This window comes from Idiotropiscis lumnitzeri, chromosome 21 (assembly GCF_059441095.1).
Source record: "Idiotropiscis lumnitzeri isolate Australia: NSW breed Sydney's pygmy pipehorse chromosome 21, RoL_Ilum_1.0, whole genome shotgun sequence".
Lineage (NCBI taxonomy): Eukaryota > Metazoa > Chordata > Actinopteri > Syngnathiformes > Syngnathidae > Idiotropiscis > Idiotropiscis lumnitzeri.
The window spans coordinates 1,742,059-1,760,818 of NC_142411.1; the positions used below are offsets into that span (position 1 = coordinate 1,742,059).

The 18,760-nt window shown below is 47.3% G+C and overlaps 2 protein-coding genes across 2 annotated transcripts in view; both read left to right on the forward strand.

The window, feature by feature from the left end:
* The window catches only part of man1a1 (mannosidase, alpha, class 1A, member 1), a 40,717-nt gene extending 29,178 nt beyond the window's left edge, over window positions 1–11,539 (forward strand). The window contains exons 5-12 of the mRNA XM_088285584.1: window positions 185–279; window positions 3,605–3,728; window positions 3,843–3,936; window positions 5,615–5,730; window positions 6,728–6,947; window positions 7,015–7,187; window positions 7,261–7,376; window positions 7,856–11,539. Of these exons, the coding sequence (XP_088141710.1) occupies window positions 185–279; window positions 3,605–3,728; window positions 3,843–3,936; window positions 5,615–5,730; window positions 6,728–6,947; window positions 7,015–7,187; window positions 7,261–7,376; window positions 7,856–7,982 (1,065 nt within the window). The 3' untranslated portion in view covers window positions 7,983–11,539. The remainder of the gene's footprint in view (window positions 1–184; window positions 280–3,604; window positions 3,729–3,842; window positions 3,937–5,614; window positions 5,731–6,727; window positions 6,948–7,014; window positions 7,188–7,260; window positions 7,377–7,855) is intronic.
* Window positions 11,540–11,940: 401 nt separating this feature from the next.
* Window positions 11,941–18,480, forward strand: pex7 (peroxisomal biogenesis factor 7). Its single transcript, XM_088286950.1, has 11 exons — window positions 11,941–12,064; window positions 12,252–12,378; window positions 12,473–12,530; window positions 12,606–12,753; window positions 12,894–12,971; window positions 13,040–13,148; window positions 14,868–14,974; window positions 15,349–15,462; window positions 15,663–15,718; window positions 17,238–17,340; window positions 17,714–18,480. The coding sequence occupies exons 1-11, from the start codon at window positions 12,062–12,064 to the stop codon at window positions 17,789–17,791; spliced, it is 981 nt and encodes a 326-aa protein (XP_088143076.1). The 5' UTR covers window positions 11,941–12,061; the 3' UTR covers window positions 17,792–18,480.
* The last annotated feature ends 280 nt before the right edge of the window (window positions 18,481–18,760 follow it).

Consider the following 18,760-nt stretch of genomic DNA (forward strand, 5'->3'; position numbering starts at 1 on the left):
CGAACTGGAGGCGCGCTGACCGCTGCGTTTTTCGCTGTAGAAAGTCGTGCGAGGAAAACGTGCCGCGGTCAAACTGTAAACATGAAGTCAACTTATTCATTATTGGTTTGGCGTTCAGGCAAAAGTTTTGGCATTCAAGTTCCGGTACCGGTCCACTCTGAATGTATATTTTTGTCATTGGCAGGTTTTCCGCAGAAAAGCGGTGGAGCTGGGTGAAAAACTGCTCCCGGCCTTTAAAACGCCCACCGGAATCCCCTGGGCTTTGCTCAACCTCAAAAGGTAAGACCCCGAGACGCTCCCATGTCCACTTTGTCACTCGTACCAAAAGAAATTGGTCCACTTCTTTCATGACCACCCAATAATCAATCAAGAGAAGAGTCGTCCTCCATTTTGTTTCATCTGCGGCAACGGAGCGCAAACGGCCAACGCCGCTGCGCGTTTGTCAGACGCTAATTAAAATCTCGCCGTCATGGGAATAAACAGGCTGTTGCAAATCAACTTCCTCGGTGTGTTCACGCGGCTCGGCGAGCTCGGCGGGCAGAAACGACCCCGCCCCGTCCCTCGAGTGCGCGAGCGTTGAATACGATTTTAGCGCCGCTGAAGATCCCAAATTTGGAAAAAATGAATTGCCTTTTAGGAGCGGCAACAACTCGGCAGTCGTGCCTCGTGTGTGTGACCTGGACGGATTTTAGCATTCCTGAACACACCCCTCTCCTGTTTCAAGGATGCATAAAGAAGTCTGAAGGACGCGTGGCAGGAAGTCGTTCGTTTTGATTGGCGCCGAGCGAGAGAAGAATGTGGCTCATCGATGCGATTGATGCGTCAGCCGGCCGAAGAACATTTGACCGTCGCTCACGCGTACCGAAAAGTGCGTTTGCCGCAGGATTAGCATCTCATGTTTGTTAGCAGCGCGGCCTCCGTTAGCATGCGCAGCGATGACGCACTCTCAAAGGATTCAAGTTTAAGTTGACTGAAAAGCAGACCAAACAAAAAGAGGACTACATATTTAAACGGCAAAATATTCCACACAATGTAACTTTTTCCGTCCGCTAGCTTCATGCTAGCATATGATGCGAAACATTGTCTGCGGGCTTACGGAATTTTTTTTTTCCTTTGGGAATTTGCAACTGTTCAATTTTCAATAATAACTTTTCAGCTTCTCTTGTCTACATTTTACCAAAACAAAGCCAGCGCGATGCTAAAGCTGCGCGGCCGTCCACACTCAGTTGAAGCTGTCCAAATTCAACACAATTCCTCCAAATTTAGCAACTATTAACCATCAAGTAACGCTGAACTGGTTCACTGAAACGCTCTTAATGTGAAGACGAAGCCATAAAATCACCAAAGCGAGACGAGGCAAATACGGACTCGTCGATCGTGGCGACGTCAGCAAAAGGCCGATTGTGGGCGGGCCTGTTTGCCGTCGCGGCTTGAATGTTTCATTGCGTTTTGAGTCGAGTGTAGATGAGTATAATGAAGTTGGACAGTTTTCTGTCGCTCTTCATCTTGTGTCAAAAAAGAAAAAAAGAAAAAGTGTCACTTTGTATGACGGATGCGCTCGTCGTGCGGCTCGAAGGCAGAAGCAATCAATGCTAAGCTCTCGGGGTCTCGCCGTTTGATTAATAGGCCTGAGACGCCGAGTGGCTCCATTAGCGCGCCCGAGTGGGCTCGCGTCACAACCTCGGCTGACCCACTTCAGCGCCTTGATTTTGCGTCTTGCCTGCTATTGACTGATTGCGTTAACATTTTTGAGCAAGATATTAATACAAAAAGTTTCCGTTGCGGCGGCAGGTCCGGAATTAACGTGGCTAACGTGCATCCATGGCCGCCATGTTTTCTTCTTCTTCACCCCGAGCAGTTGCCAAAGATTTGACGCCCGCATCGAAAGAGCGATGGAGAGAATGAAAGTGGATGGGTGGGGGGGGGGGAATCTATCTGGGCCAAGAAACGTTGGCTTCATCTGCGGGAGCGCCTTAAAGAGGAGCGACAGACGAACGTGTGCTAATTTATGGAGATGGGACGCTGCCCGCTCGGTTTTTCCAGGTTAGCGAGCCGGGATTGGTCGTTTTGGCAGCCGTGGAAGGACGTGGGGGGGGGGGGGGCTCACTAATGCAAAAAATATGAAATTCACTCGCCTGCTTTTTTTTTTCACATAAAGCTCTTTTTTTTTTTTTATCCAAATGCTTGCAACCGTTGGCAACTTCTCTGAAAACGGCTGCCAGTGAATGATTTTACCGACGGATCCACGCCCCCCCCCCCCTCACCCCCACCGCCACAACGAACACATTTCATACCGACTAAAAGTCGACACATGCTGACAAATGCAAACCTTTTTGCTCGGCCAATGAACTTTTGAGCTGAAAAAGTTCCATTTTAAAGCGAGCGGGACTTCTTGATGGAGAGTTCGCTCGCCTGTGGGCATTTTTTTCTTTTTATTTTTGCCGTCTTTCCTGTTTGCAAACATTTCTCCACTTTATAAAAAAAAAAAAAGTGTTCAAGGCAACCTGGTAACTGCGTGAGGGAGATAACAAGCTCGTTTCGTCGCTCCACTTTCCTGCCGGAGAGGTAGAAATATTTGATCTGAAAAAAAAAAAAAAAAAAATTCTTTCTGTTGTGGCGTCCAACTTAAATGACGCCACGGCGGGCTAAGACAAGGGGGGTGGAAAACATTGATGACGCGCATCCAACTGGCTTGACTGTCTATGGCGGCGCGTCCATCGCGGAAGCAAATGACAGACACTTACTTGTCTGTCGCGCTCTTTGGCTGCTCTTGCTTTGTCTCTCTCTTTATCCGCCACAAGCGTCGGCCGATGTTCCACGGTTGTTTTATGCTCCAATTCGGGACACGTTGCGCTCGCAGTCGATGTTCGTTTACGCTGAATTGTACGGTTTCTTCCCCTTGCTCACCCCACCACACGATCCAAAACCAAACAACCCCGACCCACAGGTGAGTGCAACTCCTCATAAGCGAAGACCACCCCCCCCCCTGTGACATCACCAATCACCATAAAGTGGATTGCGTGCACAACACACGAGCGTGCATCGCAACAAAAGAAAACCACCCAACACTGTACGGCTCCGACACTTTCCTTAAACACTTTGACACACTTCAAATGTTTTGACAGCCGCCTCTTAATTAGCTTGCGCTTGTTCGGAAATGCTCCTCGCATTGTTCTCGCTCTGGCTGTGAACGTTTAAAACGTGAAATCTTCCACCTTTTCTCGTCGTTGTTCCGACACCGAGTTGACCGAATGAGCTTGGAAAACCTTTTTTTTATTTTTTTCCCTCCCTCGGGCATCAAATTGCATCGACTTCCACAGAAACAACACTTACTGTCGAGATTGAAAATTCATGCTTGTGTTGGTAAAAAAAAAAAAGTGTTTGCCTGACCGTGCATTTTGCTCTTCACAAATTCATCTTTTCATGTTTTTTTTTTTAATTTTTGTCTGATCTTTGTGTACCGCCTTTGGAAAGTAATAATTGGTGTCAAGTAAATAGCAGTGGCAAGTGGATTTGCAATCACCAAAGCGCGTGAGGCAAACGGCAATTTTCGCCGACACCTCCCTAAAAAAATCCAAATGTGCGCTTTTGTGCGTCTGTGCAGCGGAATCGGCCGCAACTGGCCGTGGGCGTCGGGCGGCAGCAGCATCCTGGCCGAGTACGGAACGCTGCATCTGGAGTTTATGCACCTCAGCAAACTGTCGGCAAACCTCGAATTTGCTCACAAGGTGCCGACAACCAACGTTGTTTGATTTTCTTTTGCTCACCTTCCAAAAGCGTTGGTACCAATTTCATGTTGGATGTCAAAAGTGTGAAGTGGAAATTTAAATCTTTGTTTTTAGGTGATGAACATCCGCAAAGTTCTGAATCGCTTGGATAAACCTCAGGGACTCTACCCCAACTACCTGAACCCAAACAGCGGCCAGTGGGGTCAACGTAAGTTCTTGTCAGTTCATAATGTAACCGTTTGTTTTGGAGGTCCCTGAAGGCAACATCGGTCTTGTTGTTTGAACAAATACTCTCAGGCATATATTCTTTATCCTCTGCGGAGAACAACTCTTTTTGATGCCAACATTTCGGAGTAAGAAGTGATTGTCTCCATTTGCTTTAACGCTGCCCTCTGGTGGCAAAGACGCGAAACAGATGACATAACAATGTCCATTGAACTGAAGCAAAAAAAGATTTCATTCTTTACATTCTATTTCATATTTTATGGCCATTTTTTTTCTTTAAAACTCAAATCGTTTTCATTTATTTCCCTCGTCCCGCTGTTTACGCCGCACATTTTGTCAGTGGTTATGGGGGGGAAAATAAAAAAATAAATCAGTTCATTTGACGTTGGGTCGCTTTCAAGTGTTCCATTTTGAGTCCGTTATGATAATCCTCCCGATCCTCTTCATCAATACTTGAAAAGGATTTTTTTTTCTTTTTTTCCAAAATCAAGTGAAACTTGCTTTAGAAAACGCTCAACCTTATTTCAGCTTCTCCAAGTTGAAAAGAAAAAGCTATTTTTCTTGCTTAATTATTCATCGAGCCGCTCGCACTCTCGTTTTATGCACAGCGGCCTGGCATCAAGTGAGAATATTTGTTTCATCTTTTTTTAATATTGACTTCTTTTGTTTTGTTTTGTTTTTTTGTTGCTTTTACTTTGTTTGATGCTTAAAATGTGCACACGCACCTCTTTAGTTTACATTAAAATATTCATCACAAGTGCGTCTGTTGTGATAATTAGCATTTAACTGATTCTATTTTTTACAAATAGAATCGGATGTTTTTAGATTTTGACTTCAGACAGCAACTTTCAACCTCAGCGCCCCAAAAAAATAAATAAATAAATTGGGGGGATGGGGAATCTGGCTTTAATGCTTATTTGGCTCCGGAAAGTCATTGCGTAATTAGCTTGAAAGCGCATTTGCTGCATAATTGATGACCTTGGGGTGTCTCCTCCAAAAAAAAAAAAAATATTTTTTTTTTTTAACTGAATTTTTACGAGTCGATCATCTGCAGCTGCAGCTGTCGCCTTTTAAAGGGCGACTTTCGTCTCGGTTTGTCAAATCATTTCCAGCATGCTCTATTTGGAGCATCTGTCACTCTCGCTGTCACTCTTTAACGGCACACCATCGCTGAAAATGCCGGAATAGTTTTTTTTTTTGACGGGGGCATTGGGAGAGCGCTAACAATGCTAATATGCACAAGAATGAAGTGATATAGTTTCTGTGGTATTTTCAAATTTGAAGATTTCTTTTTTTACCCCTCTTGAATAAAATGTGCGATAATTAATTTTAGGGAAGGAGATTTTCAGATAAAAATGATTCAAAAAAGACAATTCGACTGGGCTGAAATGGCAAGAGCAAAATAAAATCAATAAAAAAAAATTGTCATTGTATTTATTCTGATAAGGCTCTTTTTTTTCATACGAGATGCATCCTTTTATTTCTTTTGTTTGCTTGTCATCATCATCATGTCACCCGCCGTCAACCCCACGCACGCATGTAGTCGACGCCACTTTAAACACAACAGAGGTGGCGCGTGATGGAGCATCGATGTCCGCGTAATCTGAGAGAAAAGGATGATGATGATGATGAGGAGGTTAATCTGGATGCTTGCGTTGCAGATCATGTGTCCGTGGGCGGCCTGGGTGACAGCTTTTACGAGTACCTGCTCAAAGCCTGGCTCATGTCTGACAAGACGGACGATGAGGCCAAGAAAATGTATTATGACGCCCTGCAGGTAACGCACACACACACACACACACACACCGGCAGTCGGGTTTTATCACATCATAAACATGTCGGGGGGCGGCGTGGCTCGGTGTGAGCGTGGTCGTTTCCCAACTCAGAGGTTAGAGGTTCGATACCCTCGGCCAGTGTGACCACGTCAAAGTGTCCTCTTGTCACGTTTATAAACACACACACACATACGCAAAGTCGGTCTTCTCGCTTTGTCAACCAAATTTATAAACGTCTACAGGCCCTCGCATCCACCAATGCTGGATTGGTGCAAAACATCAAATTGTCAACAGAAACGTGCTTATAAATCCACACTGCCAGTTGTTTACTTGCTCACACACACACTCATGCACGTCTATATGGCTTTCAGGGGACCACATTCACAATTGGCAACAGTTTTTTTGATTTCTTTCTCTTACACTCACAGAAATATATTTTCTAACGTCATTGTGCGAAGTCCTCGTCTACTAAATCTGGACTGGTGCAAAACATACAATTGTGAAGACACGCGCAAGCATTCTGTCGCTCACTGCCTCACACACATCTCCGTGTGTCTCAATAATTGTGAGTTATTTGAGTGAAAAAGGTGCAAGGATAAGTTTGTCTTAGGTTATTGTGCTGATGCATTGTGGGAGTTCCAGCAGATGGCGGAATGCTTATGTAGCGTCGCGTAGCCTAGCGCATCTAAGCCCGCCGCACCGCATTTGCATGACAAACGCAATCACATTCATCTGCTCGCGCATCAGGTGGCGCACTCACTAACGCACACGCGTCGTCATCGCGGCATCGTCTTGAGCGCAACATTCATCTTGAGCAGATACTTTACCCATAATCCCCTTTAATCCTGCGGATTAAAAGTGATTTCTTTGTCGACAGGAGACGCCTCAAAGTAGATGAGCGTCTCTCTTGACTTAGCTCGTCTTAAAGGGCCAGTACGAACGCAATCGTGCGCTGGCAGCTTTCGGATTCAAACAAAATGGCTGACTTCCTGCGCCCAGGCCATCGAGAGCAGCCTGATGAGGAAGTCGAGCGGCGGCTTGACGTACATAGCCGAGTGGAAGGGGGGCCTTTTGGAGCATAAAATGGGTCACCTGACCTGTTTCGCCGGCGGCATGGTGGCGCTCGGCGCCGACGGGGCGCCCGACGACAAGACGGGCCACCAGATGAAGCAAGCGGCCGAGATCGCCAGGACCTGTCACGAGTCCTACTCCAGAACTGGTACTTGCGCGCCGACCACTTCCTGTCCTGCCGTGACAGACAGGAATTCACATTTTTTGTTTTTTAGCTTTAAAGCTGGGGCCAGAGGCGTTCCGTTTCGACGGCGGTGTGGAGGCCATCGCCACGCGGCAAAATGAGAAGTACTTCATCCTGCGGCCTGAAGTCATCGAGACCTACATGTACATGTGGAGGTTCACCCACGACCCAAAGTACCGGGAGTGGGGCTGGGAGGCCGTCATGGTAACGCAACGATGACGTCACCATTGGAACCAAAATCAATCACTCGCCCCATGAATGACCTTTGAACCCGCAGGCCTTGGAGCAGTACTGCAAGGTGGAGGGAGGCTACAGTGGCATCCGAGACGTCTACGGGTCCACGCCGAGCCATGACGACGTGCAGCAGAGCTTCTTCCTGGCCGAGACGCTCAAGTAAGACGCAGAAGGAAACAAACGTTCATTTCTTATCACTTTCAGAGCAACTCCAAGTCAAAGAATCTTTCAAAAATCAGAAAAAGAAAAAGTTGACCAAACTGGGACATGAAAAAAAAAAAAAATAGGAACGCGCCATTTCCTCAAAATACGTTGAGCTCGTTTCTGAAATTGAATGAAGGTGGCCGATGCCATTTTCAAAGTGCCAACCAGTGTGTGACCTTCGCAAGACAAAAAAAAAAAAATGATGCATATGAATTTTTTAGTTTCTTCCGTAGTTCCGTTGTTGCGAAATAACAACCAAAATGTGGCCAATTTTTTTCCACCTCAAGATGGCAAGCATTGATATATATATTTTTTTTTTAAACAAAAGCAAGGGAAAATTGTTGAACTATATTTTGCGTGTTGATTTTGTGAGAGTAAGTTCAAAACTTGACATTGCGCAAACGTCCACCGAACGTTCTGCCGTTGCTTCCCAGGTATTTGTATTTGCTGTTCTCCGACGACGACCACATCTCGTTGGAGCACTGGGTGTTCAACACGGAGGCTCACCCGCTGCCCGTCATTAAGAAGGAGCCGCCGGAACGGACCAACGAGGTGGAGTAGGAACAACTTGGGGAGCCCCTCCAAGGTTTGAATTTCTGCTGGCTGCGAGATGACTTTTTGGCAATTCATTTAATGGGATCAGAGGCGACTTTGCGTCCGTCGCGTCTCCTCTCGGGTACTTTTTCTGATCCGGTTGTTTTTCCCTGGCTTCCACGACGACCTTTTTCATCGAGCGTTGAAAGGCCAGGATATCTCCGACGCCATTTTTACGCGCTGGCGAGAGGGTGACAAGATGGACGACATCCACGCCACGTTCTCATCGACAGGAAAAGACTCATTTGGCCTTCACGAGACGGAGACGGGATGTTTCCACTCGCTGCCCAGTGACATCACTTTGTGTGATCATGTTTACAAGAAGACGCAATCGTCATCCTTTCAGCTTTTCGATGTTTGAAAGCGATTACTTGGTCAGTTTCAAACCATTGGGAGCTCATTTCAAAAGCAAAAAAAAAAGAAAAGAAAAGGTTTTGGGGCCATTCCGTCCTTGCGTGAGTGCATAATGATGAAATAATCCATATGTGGACTTCTCCCATCCAAACTTTTAATTTGAGTTCTCACTTGATGCAAAAGTCTCCAAGCAACAATGTAGCATTGTGAGGCTAGTGCTAGCATGGCGAGAGTTTTATGTCCAAACATTTTGCCTTTACAACCAATAATTCTCTTTTCTTTTGGGAGTGTCAAAGATTTGAGAAAATTCTCATTTTGTGAAAGTGAGGCCCTAAAATGAGCTTCTACGCGAGGCAGAATTCTTGTTCTAGGATCTCTTAAGCGGCTGTTCCTAATGTTGTGACCAGGCAGGGGGGCGACCTCTTTGGACCTCTGTTGTTGCTTTTTATCTTTCCATTTTTTTGCGGCAGGGTGGGGGGGCAAGCAGCTCGCCGCACAAATCTTTTTTTTTTTTTTTAATGTTTTCCTTCATATTTCTTCAGCGGCAGCATGAGAACGGCTGTCAAACCCACTTCAAGCCATGCCGAGTCATCGTCGCGTCCTTGTCGTTGTCGGCGGCGACGCGGCTGTTTGACGGATGCTTGTTGGGTCGGCGGCTGTGCCCCCACGACGCCTCGCTCTAAAGCCACGCTTCATCTTGTGCCTTCGCTTCGAGGCTGCTCACACACACCAAACCGGCTGTGAAAAATGCACCATGTAGCTTTAACAGGGGAAAGGGTGCCGTGAGCCGTCATTTATCACGGTGAATATGTTACAGACACGTAAAAGGTTAAAGGCCGCAATATGCACGGACGCTATTTGGTCATTTTAAATCTTCAAACGACACACAGAGCAGCAACACATACAATACTCTCCGGCATTTAGCCCTGAAAATTTAAAAAAAAATCCTAAAACTACTTATTTTGTCCATTTTCTGCAAATAACTGTTGAAATGATCGTAACTCCAAATTAAGACGTCAAAAGCCTTACACGGGGCGTCAACGATGAACCGCCACAGGAGCGGTCAGCTTATTCGTGGGTTGTTAGTGCCCCCTGCTGGTGAAGAAAATTCTTCCTCTTCATGGGCTCCAGCCGCCGGCTACGTTTCCGGTACTCTACTGACACCTAGTGTCGCGACGCCACAATTGCAGCCTACTTCAGTCTGTTTGCTGATGGACATGTTTAAGCGAGGTTGTGGTGGTGGTGGTTGGCTTGAGAAAGCAAAAAAAATCAACACCCAACTAACGTTATCCACTTCAATTTAGCGTGTACGTTCTGTCCAACACTGACACCTATTGGTGGGACAGCGCCTGAGCATCCAATTTTTTTTTCACAACTCAGCTTAATGTGATCACAAAAGAAGTCTTCACATTTTTGCGACTCTCAAAAAAAGTGATCATAATCAAAGACGATTCGTATTTTTGATTGTCAAGTTTGATTGTTGTGTTAATTTATTATTATTGTTATTGTATATGTTTTGTTTTTATTTCCGGGAAATGGCAACAATGGCAAAGAAGATTCAAATTGGATGAATCAAAAACGGCAAAGTGAAAAAACTGAGATGGCAGGACAATCAATGTGTGAATGTACCAGCCAATGTGAAGTGAATTCAGTTTCACACCTTTTCGGTTTTAATTTTTTCTTTTTCTTTTTTTCAATGCGGTCTTGGTTCTTGTTCGTCTTTTTTTTTTTCTTTGTTTTTTACTTTTTATTTTCATGTTTTGTGGTCATTTATTTTGTCTTAACTTTTCTTTGTTTTCTCATTTTCTTTTTGTCCGTTTTCTGCGTCCATTTTGGTTCTTTTTTGTTTGTTTTTTATGTTGATTTTTATCTGTTTTGTTGATTTTAGATGACTTCTTGGTTGTTGTTTTTTATTTTATCTTTCCTCTTTGTGTTTATTTTTATTGCTTGCCTTTTTTTATTTCTGTGTCTTTCTGGTCTTTTTGTTCTAAATGTTTTTTGTCTGTTTTTTGTGTATTTTAGTTTTACTTTTTTGTGTTTTTTGCTGTCATGGAGACCACGATGACACTTTGTTGTCTTGCTGTTTTTATTTTTCTCTTCTTTTTTGTTTTTGGTCTTCCACTACAAGTCCAGGTTTCTTTCCTGCCCCCACCCCCACTCGTAGCCAAAACATAATTTATGTCCATACTATGTCCATAATTGAACGGTAAAGAACATACCACAACAAATATGCTGGGAAAAAAATACAATTTCAACTCCAACTTTGTTTCTTTTTTTTGTTTTTTTGTAGAAAAGACGTTTTTTTTCAAGATGAAATGTAAATGCTTTCAGAAATTGGAAATGTTGGAAAAAGTCGGCTTTGTGGTCCGAAAACACTTCAACGGCCGTGTTGAAATAATTTTTGCTTCATTCTGTAGTTCAATTAAAAAAGTGGAACTCACACAAAAGGAGCTTTTAAGACTACGAGAAATCTTTTTCTCAAGGCTGATTGTGCCTACATTTTATTGTTCAAAATAATTTCAAATTTTGGTTTTAGGCTCTGATTGATTAACTTCTTAAATTCAGGCTTGCAAATTAGATTTTTAGACTGTGATGGAATTTCAAGACTGAAGTCAGGTTTGAAGAGGTGTGAAAAGTCCAATTGCTCATTTCAATGTTGGAATTTGTTGACATTGAATTGCATAATTGGCAAAATGAGGAAATGTTCACTTGTTGTTCGTATTTGTTAGCGTGCGTGCGTCGTGAAACGGCACTGACATGACGTTGGATTCTTTTGAGCTGAACTTGTGAATGAGACAAACGTGCACTTTTGGATGTTTTGGGCAAAGGCACATCTGACATTCAATTTTTCTGAAATATTTGCCGTGTTTTGTTTTGAATCGCGTTTGGCGAGCAAATCGTGTCCAATATTCGGAATATGAACAGCAATCTCGGGTTGTGATCTTTTGAGGAGAATCTTTCCATGTGTTGATTGTGTTTTGAAAAACAAAAATCATTATTATTATTATTAATCCTATGATTCTTGTAAATATCGGGTTGTGGCTAAAAAGCCACTGGACATTTCTATCAAGATTTGTGGATTCAAAAGGAGATTTAACGCGCTGCAGACTTTTTAAGAAATTATATTTGTTACACTTCTATAATCAACAATAAAAAAGATTTTATTATAATGTGTCATTTTATTCCGTGGTCGTGACAACGTATTACGTGCCTGCTAGGTTGCAGACGGACTTGTTTGGCGCGGCCGGGACGGTCCACGTGCTTTTATTCGGGACGTACGTGCAAGTTTGTGCTCCGGAGACCGCTGGGATGGGCTCCAGAACGCCCGCGACCCTCGTGAGGAGAAGCAACGATGGAGTAACGTACATGAAAACAAGTTTATTATTTCAACTGAGCCCAACTACTTGATGATCGTGTAAATGACAAGGAAGCGCGTCTGTACGACTGAACTTGAACGCCGCAGCAAAATGCGCCAGCAGAGGTCGACAACGAGTAATGTGACCAAAGCGGCACGACAAAGAAGAAAAAACAGGAAGATAACCAGAGCGACAAGTTGGTAAGTGGAATTACTTTCCTCCTTTTTGGTGCCAATATTACGTCCAAAGTCACGTGTGTGTTTGTGTCCACTTGTACCAAGACAATTTGTAGGCCGTGTTATGAACTTGACATGTTGACATTTTAACCTTCGGCAAATGGTGATCACTGCGCCTTTTCAAATAATGATTGATCTCCAAAAGTGCAAATCAAAATGGTGCTTCATTCACAACAAGCAATTTTTCTGGAAATTTGCTGCTAAATTGTGGTTGCCTGTTGGCGTCAGGTTCCATTTCGACGAAGTGATGACTTGACGGACGGGTTGGAACTTGATTGTGTTGTTTGTAGCCCAGGTGGATGGCGTCGGCGACGAAGGTGTTCCGAAGCCCGGCTCGCCACGGCTACGCGGTGGAAGCGTCGCCCTTCTTCCCCGGCCGGCTGGCGTGTGCCACCTCTCAACATTACGGCATAGTAGGCACGTAACACGTCGCCACGACCACGGAATGATGACCTCTGACACTTGCCCCGCCTTCTGCTCTCCTCGTGCGCGTGCTCGTTTTCGTGCGTAGGCGGCGGCTCGCTGTTGCTCATCGACGACACACCGGCCGGACTTCGCCTCGTCCGAAGGTAACGCGCGCGAGACAAAATGACAGGCAGCAAACTATCGCGACAAAGTGACGTCACCATTGATGTTTGTGTCAGATGGGAGTGGAGCGACGCCTTGTTCGACGTGTCGTGGAGCGAAAGCAACGAGAACGTGTTGGTGGCGGCGGGGGGCGACGGCAGCCTGCAGCTGTGGGACGCCCATCATGACGCCCCCCTCAAGATGGCCAAGGCGCACTCGCAAGAGGTCAAAAGTTGTTTTGTGCGCTCATTTTCTCAACAAACTTCTTGCCCCATGCCTAGACTCGACCCTGGTCTCAACTGCATTGGCATTGGGGTTTGCGCGTGTGCGCTCATCGATACGTGCGTGTGCGTGTGAGTGCACAGGTGTACGCGGTGGACTGGAGTCAGACGCGAGGGGACGACGCCATCGTGTCAGGATCGTGGGACCGCACCGCCAAAGTGGTGTGTGTTTCCTTGCGTGTGTTTGTCAGATTTCCTGGTGTCACCTCTGACCTTTCGCTTGTTCTTAGTGGGAGCCCACCCTCGGCCAGTCGCTCAACACTTTCACAGGTCACCAGGGGGTCATCTACAGCACCATTTGGTCACCTCACATGCCTGCGTGCTTTGCTTCATCCTCAGGTGACGCGCACACAAAAAAGGGGATGTCATGGCAACACATTACCACAAGGAGGCACTGTTGACCTCCTTGTGTGTGCGCTGTTGAGAGCGTTATCAGTGTGCGTGCGCGTGCGTGTGTTTGAGTTTTGGGTGGGCGGGCGCATGTGTGTGCGCGCGCTCAACTAGGATGAAAGTGCGTGTCGCTAGGCGAGCTACAGTCCGCTGACAGGCGGAGAAAATGTCCGCCTCGGCAGTTTGCCTTGAAGCAGCGCGTGCGCTTAAAATGTCAGCTATCGCACGCCCGCAGCTCACTAAGCCGCACACGCACGCAGACAAGCACGCACACACGAATGCGCACCTTAAGGTGAAGTCGCAAGCACACGCTAGACACGCTTGCGCAATCAGTTTCACACAAAAGGTCACAAACTGTGTGTGTGTGTGTGTGTGTGTGCGTGCACGTAGGCCTCACTTTGGTTTTTGTATAGTGCCAAAGATTTATTGACAATATTTTCAATTGGTGTGTTGTCAGCAAGCCGTAATTTAACAAAAGGACTTCAGGGTGAACCGAAGCCAACAAACAAACTCTCAAAGTTGTCACGGACGACGTCGCGTGTGGCGGAATATCACAAATTATTTTTGTGAAGCGGGCGGATGATGTCACAGATGACGTGTGACGACTACCTTTTGTCATTCACAAACGCAGGAAAAAAATGTTTGCTTGTTTGTTTCTGGTTTGGCTAAATTTGCTGTGCAAAACGTCGCTGTTCTGTTCTGCGAGTGGGAACGAAGGAAAAAAAAAGTTGTGTCAAAAAAGGGCGTAAACGTCGCAACACAAGGCATGCGTGCGTGCGTGCGTGGAGGTGGCCATTTGCTAACAGGAAGGTAAAATCCGATTGCAATGTCCAAAGTTGCTGCATGAGCTGGCGAGCTCTCGCCGGAAGCGACGCTTGGACGCTTTCAACTTCACTAATCTGATATCACGCGGCTCCTCCGGTCGGCGCACGACATCCGAGCGCGGCGTCGTGCTGCGTGGGCGGCCGTGGAAAAAGGTTGGACGGCTTTGAAGAGGTCGGGAACGTCGCGATCCGTCGCTCGTGTCGAGAGCGGCCACGAGGACGAAGAGAAACACAAACGCCCGCCAAACGCTCGCCCGCCTCCGTTATGACACAAGCGGCGCCTGAACGAGCAGCGATTGCCGGCCTGCTACATCAGGAGGCAGCCATTTTGTGGCGCTGTCGACGACCAAGTGTTAAAAAAAAAATCAAACACGTGCGCACACACAATCAGTATATCAGGCCGTGTTCTTCTTGGCGCCGTTCCAACAAGATGGTCGCCTTAGCCGATGCCATCGACACCGGGAGGATGACGCGCGTGTCGACCTCCAACATGGCCGCTCGCCAAAAGCACTGCAAGCGGGCGACATCAAAATATGCAAAAGAGATTTGGGAAGGAGTGAAGTCATGTCATGAATGCGGATGCTTGGAAATGTGCAAGTGAGCAAACGCACAAGATGAGGAAAATGCGAGCGAGGAGGAGGACAACGGTTAAAGCGGCTCCTTAATCTCCTTCCTAAACGTTCCTTTTGGAGCTCAAATAGGCGTCAGAGTGACGCGTCGTCTCGGGCCTAAATTAATCCTATTAATGTAATCTGCTCCTTGCAAAAAAGAAGAAAAAAAAAAGACCCATCCACAATGTCCTGCCTTCAAGAGTGTGTGTGTGTGTGTGTGTGTGTGTGCGCAGGTGACGGGACGCTACGCGTGTGGGACGTGAAGGCAGGCGCGTGCCGATTGGCCATCCCAGCGCACGACGGCGAGGTCCTGAGCTGCGATTGGTGCAAATATGATCAGGTGACTCCGTCCAAAACATGCGCTGGCTTGCGACCTTTTTCACACTGCGCTTAGCGACCGAGGCGTTGATTGACATGTGGCCGCAACGTGCAACAAATTGAGGGCGGCCGGTGACGTTAAAAGACACTTGACTCCGCCTTTTTCGGACGCCGCATAAATTCTGGTGCAACTTCCGGCAAAGTTGAATGCGGGTCGTACGTGACCTTCCGCTTTTTGTCCCCACAATGAAAGCAGCGCACGTGCCACCTTGAGGTCAGGGGTCACAGAGTCTGGTCCTCGCAGATCTGTCATGCATGTTGGGGACACGCCAGATTGAAAAGAAAAGCTCACAAGCAAACGGCACGCACCTTCCTGATGTGTGTGTGTGTGCGCAGACTGTTGTGGCGACCGGCTCCGTGGACGGCAGCGTGTGCGTTTGGGACCTGCGGAACCCCCGACAACCCGCCAATCGAATGAGAGGTCACGCCTACGCCGTGCGTCGAGTCAAAGTACGCCACTTGGTGACGCACACACACACACACACACACACCCCTGCTCGCATGTCTGTTGTGTGTGAGGACGCGTGAGTTCTGTCAGCACAATTCACTGTCACGATTTTGCGCGCACGTGAGCCGTCTTGTTTGTAACATTACGACGCATTTCGTCTTTTTTTATGACGACAACTTGTGATGTGCGTGTGTGTGTGTAGTTTTCTCCTTTCAGTCGCAACAACTTGGCGTCCTGCTCGTATGATTTCACCGTCAGGTAAGTTGCTGCACCTTTTTTGTTTTTGGCACGCGCACGCAAGCAGCAAAGGTCAATTACAGTTCTTGAACTCAAACATGACGAGGCGCTTTGATGCGGGCGAGCGCAGAAACGTCCCACCCTGTCGTGCGCGCATGAAGGCAACACTGTGCTGCTGCAGTGGGAGGGGCCAACGCTATTCATGCACGCGCAAATGACAGCTCAGCATTCTTTTGTGCTGACGTGTCACCCGTTGGTGCTAACGAGCCGCGCGACTCGTTAATGTTAGTGACCTGTGACTTCTTCGCTTTCGCCGACAACGTAAAGCGCATCAGTGCCAGACGATCGATGAGGAGGAGGAGGAGGGCAGTGATGTCATTCATTGTTTGAGGACATGATGATGTGCCAGGGTGCGATATTGAAAGTATGACATCACTGAGGAAAGGAAAGGCCGTTTCAAAACCTGTTGTGGACAAGCACCTAAATCGCCGCACGCACGGCGGTTCGTCACATTTACGTGAATTGTTTGCGAGAGCAATTATTGACGTACCCGGCACGTTGTGTTCTCATCCGTGTATAAGTCGAGCAAAGTGCGCGCGTGTGTAGACACAAGCTGACAGGTGAGCACTCGAGTGACAATGACAACAATGGGAGGCAAAGCATCGGTTACCACGGCAACCGTGCACAAAGAACTCCTGATGTTTGGCTTGCACGCACACGCGTGTGCAAACGCCATCCAAGTTTGTTTGAATGACGAAGGCAAGTCGAAGCGTCGTCACACGATGCGGCGTAGTCGAAAAGCGACGAGTCGTCATCGCGTGTGCTCGGCTGGCGCGTGGCGATGCCGCTTAGCGTAGCGGTTAGCATAGCCTGCGGCGCCGACTCATTGAGGATCGACTGAATTCTGTTCAAATTTGCGAGGCGAGAGCGAGCGTGTCGCTGACGACAAGTGGGAAGCGTTTTGGATTGAGAGAGACGAGCAAGCAGCAATTGAGCCAATAAAAAAAAAAAAAAAAGAAACCACCAGCCAACACCAATCACACTAATTGAACCTCTGTCTTGACTGGTGTGTGTGTGTGTGTGTGTGTGTGTGTGTGTGTGTGTGTGTGTGTGTGCGTGCGAGTGTGGTCAAAGTCCTTGCGCAGCAAACCTTCCAGATTCATCCACTTTGCAAAAGTGATTAAATCACAGTGAGAGCGAGCGCGGACTGCCATGGGCCTGCATTGCGCACGCACACACACACACACACACACACACACACACTTGCCCCCCGGCGCTACCTCACTAAAGTGACCAGTGTCGATAAAATGTGCGATTGCACGTGTGTGTGTGTGTGTGTGTCATGTAGTGGCAGAACAGAGCCATGTGTGTTGTGTACGTACGTTGAAAGGTGAGCGAAAGGGTTCGTAATTGCGTCTCGATGCCACAAGACGGCGGCAAAGTTTTAAATTAGAGCGTGTAGACCAACATAAACCGAGCTCAAGTCACCGATCGAATGATTTGGTTCAAACTGACCGATGTTGTGTTTGCCCTCTTGGAGGTTTTGGGACTGGCAGAGGGAGAGCGCCGCCCTCATGGCCACCGTGGAACATCACTCGGAGTTCGTGTGCGGCTTAGACTTCAACCTGCACGTTCCCAACCAGGTAACGCCGCAGAAGACCAGCGAGCTTCATGCTAATGCGCAAATGCTGGAAAGTTTCACGTTTGTCACCTCCGACCCCGAGCAGACACTTTTGAACCGGCAGGCTCACCCCGCCCCCCCGATTCTTTGTGGCCATACAAACACCCTTTCCAGATTGTTGGGGAAACGATCCATTTTATCTGACTCGACACTTTTTTAGTGTCTCATTAGAGGAAGGAAGACTTCCTTTAAGATGTTGCGCGTGCGAGAGTTTACAAGTACATGTGCGTGTTAACTAGATACTGAAAATCATTTTTTTCCTGTTGGAGATGTTGCCCCCACCGTTGCCATGACAACACACAAGCACACACATGACCTTTGACTGTTGCATTTAGGTGCTGGACTGTTCGTGGGACGAGACCGTCAAGATCTACACGCCGCCATGTTTGTCTGCCACCGCGCCGCCCCTATGATGTGGACACGCCCCCCCATGATGTGGACACGCCCACGCCCTGTCAGCTGCCTTACGTGATGTCATCAAGTCAAATTGGTAGCGGGTCACCAGATGAACATGGCCCGATGTCGTGCGGACGTCAACGGGAAGACGCTTGGCGAGCAAATGTCCTCCAGAGATGAAGAAGCCGAAAGACGTCGGCGCCTTCTTCATCCATGGGGACGCCAAGAAAAAACAAACATGGCCGCCGCAGAGACGCGTCTTCCTATTTATTGGAATGAAGCAAGCGGCTGATTGGGCACGTTTGCTTTTTGATGTTTTTGCAGAATCGATGCTGAAGGAAAGCGAACTTGGAGTGAAATGCGCAAAGACAAGTTTCAAGTACTCATTTGCATATTGTGGGACTTACAAACATTAGCGTCCTCATAAACCTTAAACTGTTGGGCATGGCATTAGCAAAGTGTGTGCGTGCGTGCGCGTGCACGTCATCTTCCTAATGGAAGTGTTTGATGTTTCTGTTAAAATGAACGCCTGCTAATCTTGGAGCAACAATAGACCCCCCCCCTCAATCCCATGTGGGCCGGGTGCTAATCTTCTGGCTGGGTTAATTGGAATGATGAACCCCCCCGCCCCACACACACACACACCCACACCCTTTGACCTCAAAGTGATTTTCAAGTTTCAATTAAAATGAATCACTACTTCCTACTTGCTGTTGGTAATCGTGCAGAGCAGGGGCACCCCCACTTCATCCTCTTCCTCTTCCTCTTCCCCTGCCGCATGCTGCCCGTCTTCCAGGAAATCCCTCTTTCACGCAAGCAACGTGTGCGTCAGATGGAGTGTGTGCATCCGTGCGCGCGCGTGTGTGCGTGTGAGAGGAAAGAATGAATGTGGGGGGAGGGGGGTACTGTTCTTTCCAAGAAGCCTCTCCGACACGAAAACTGAAAAAAAAAATACGTTGATGCGCGTGCGCGTGACGGAGTAGGAA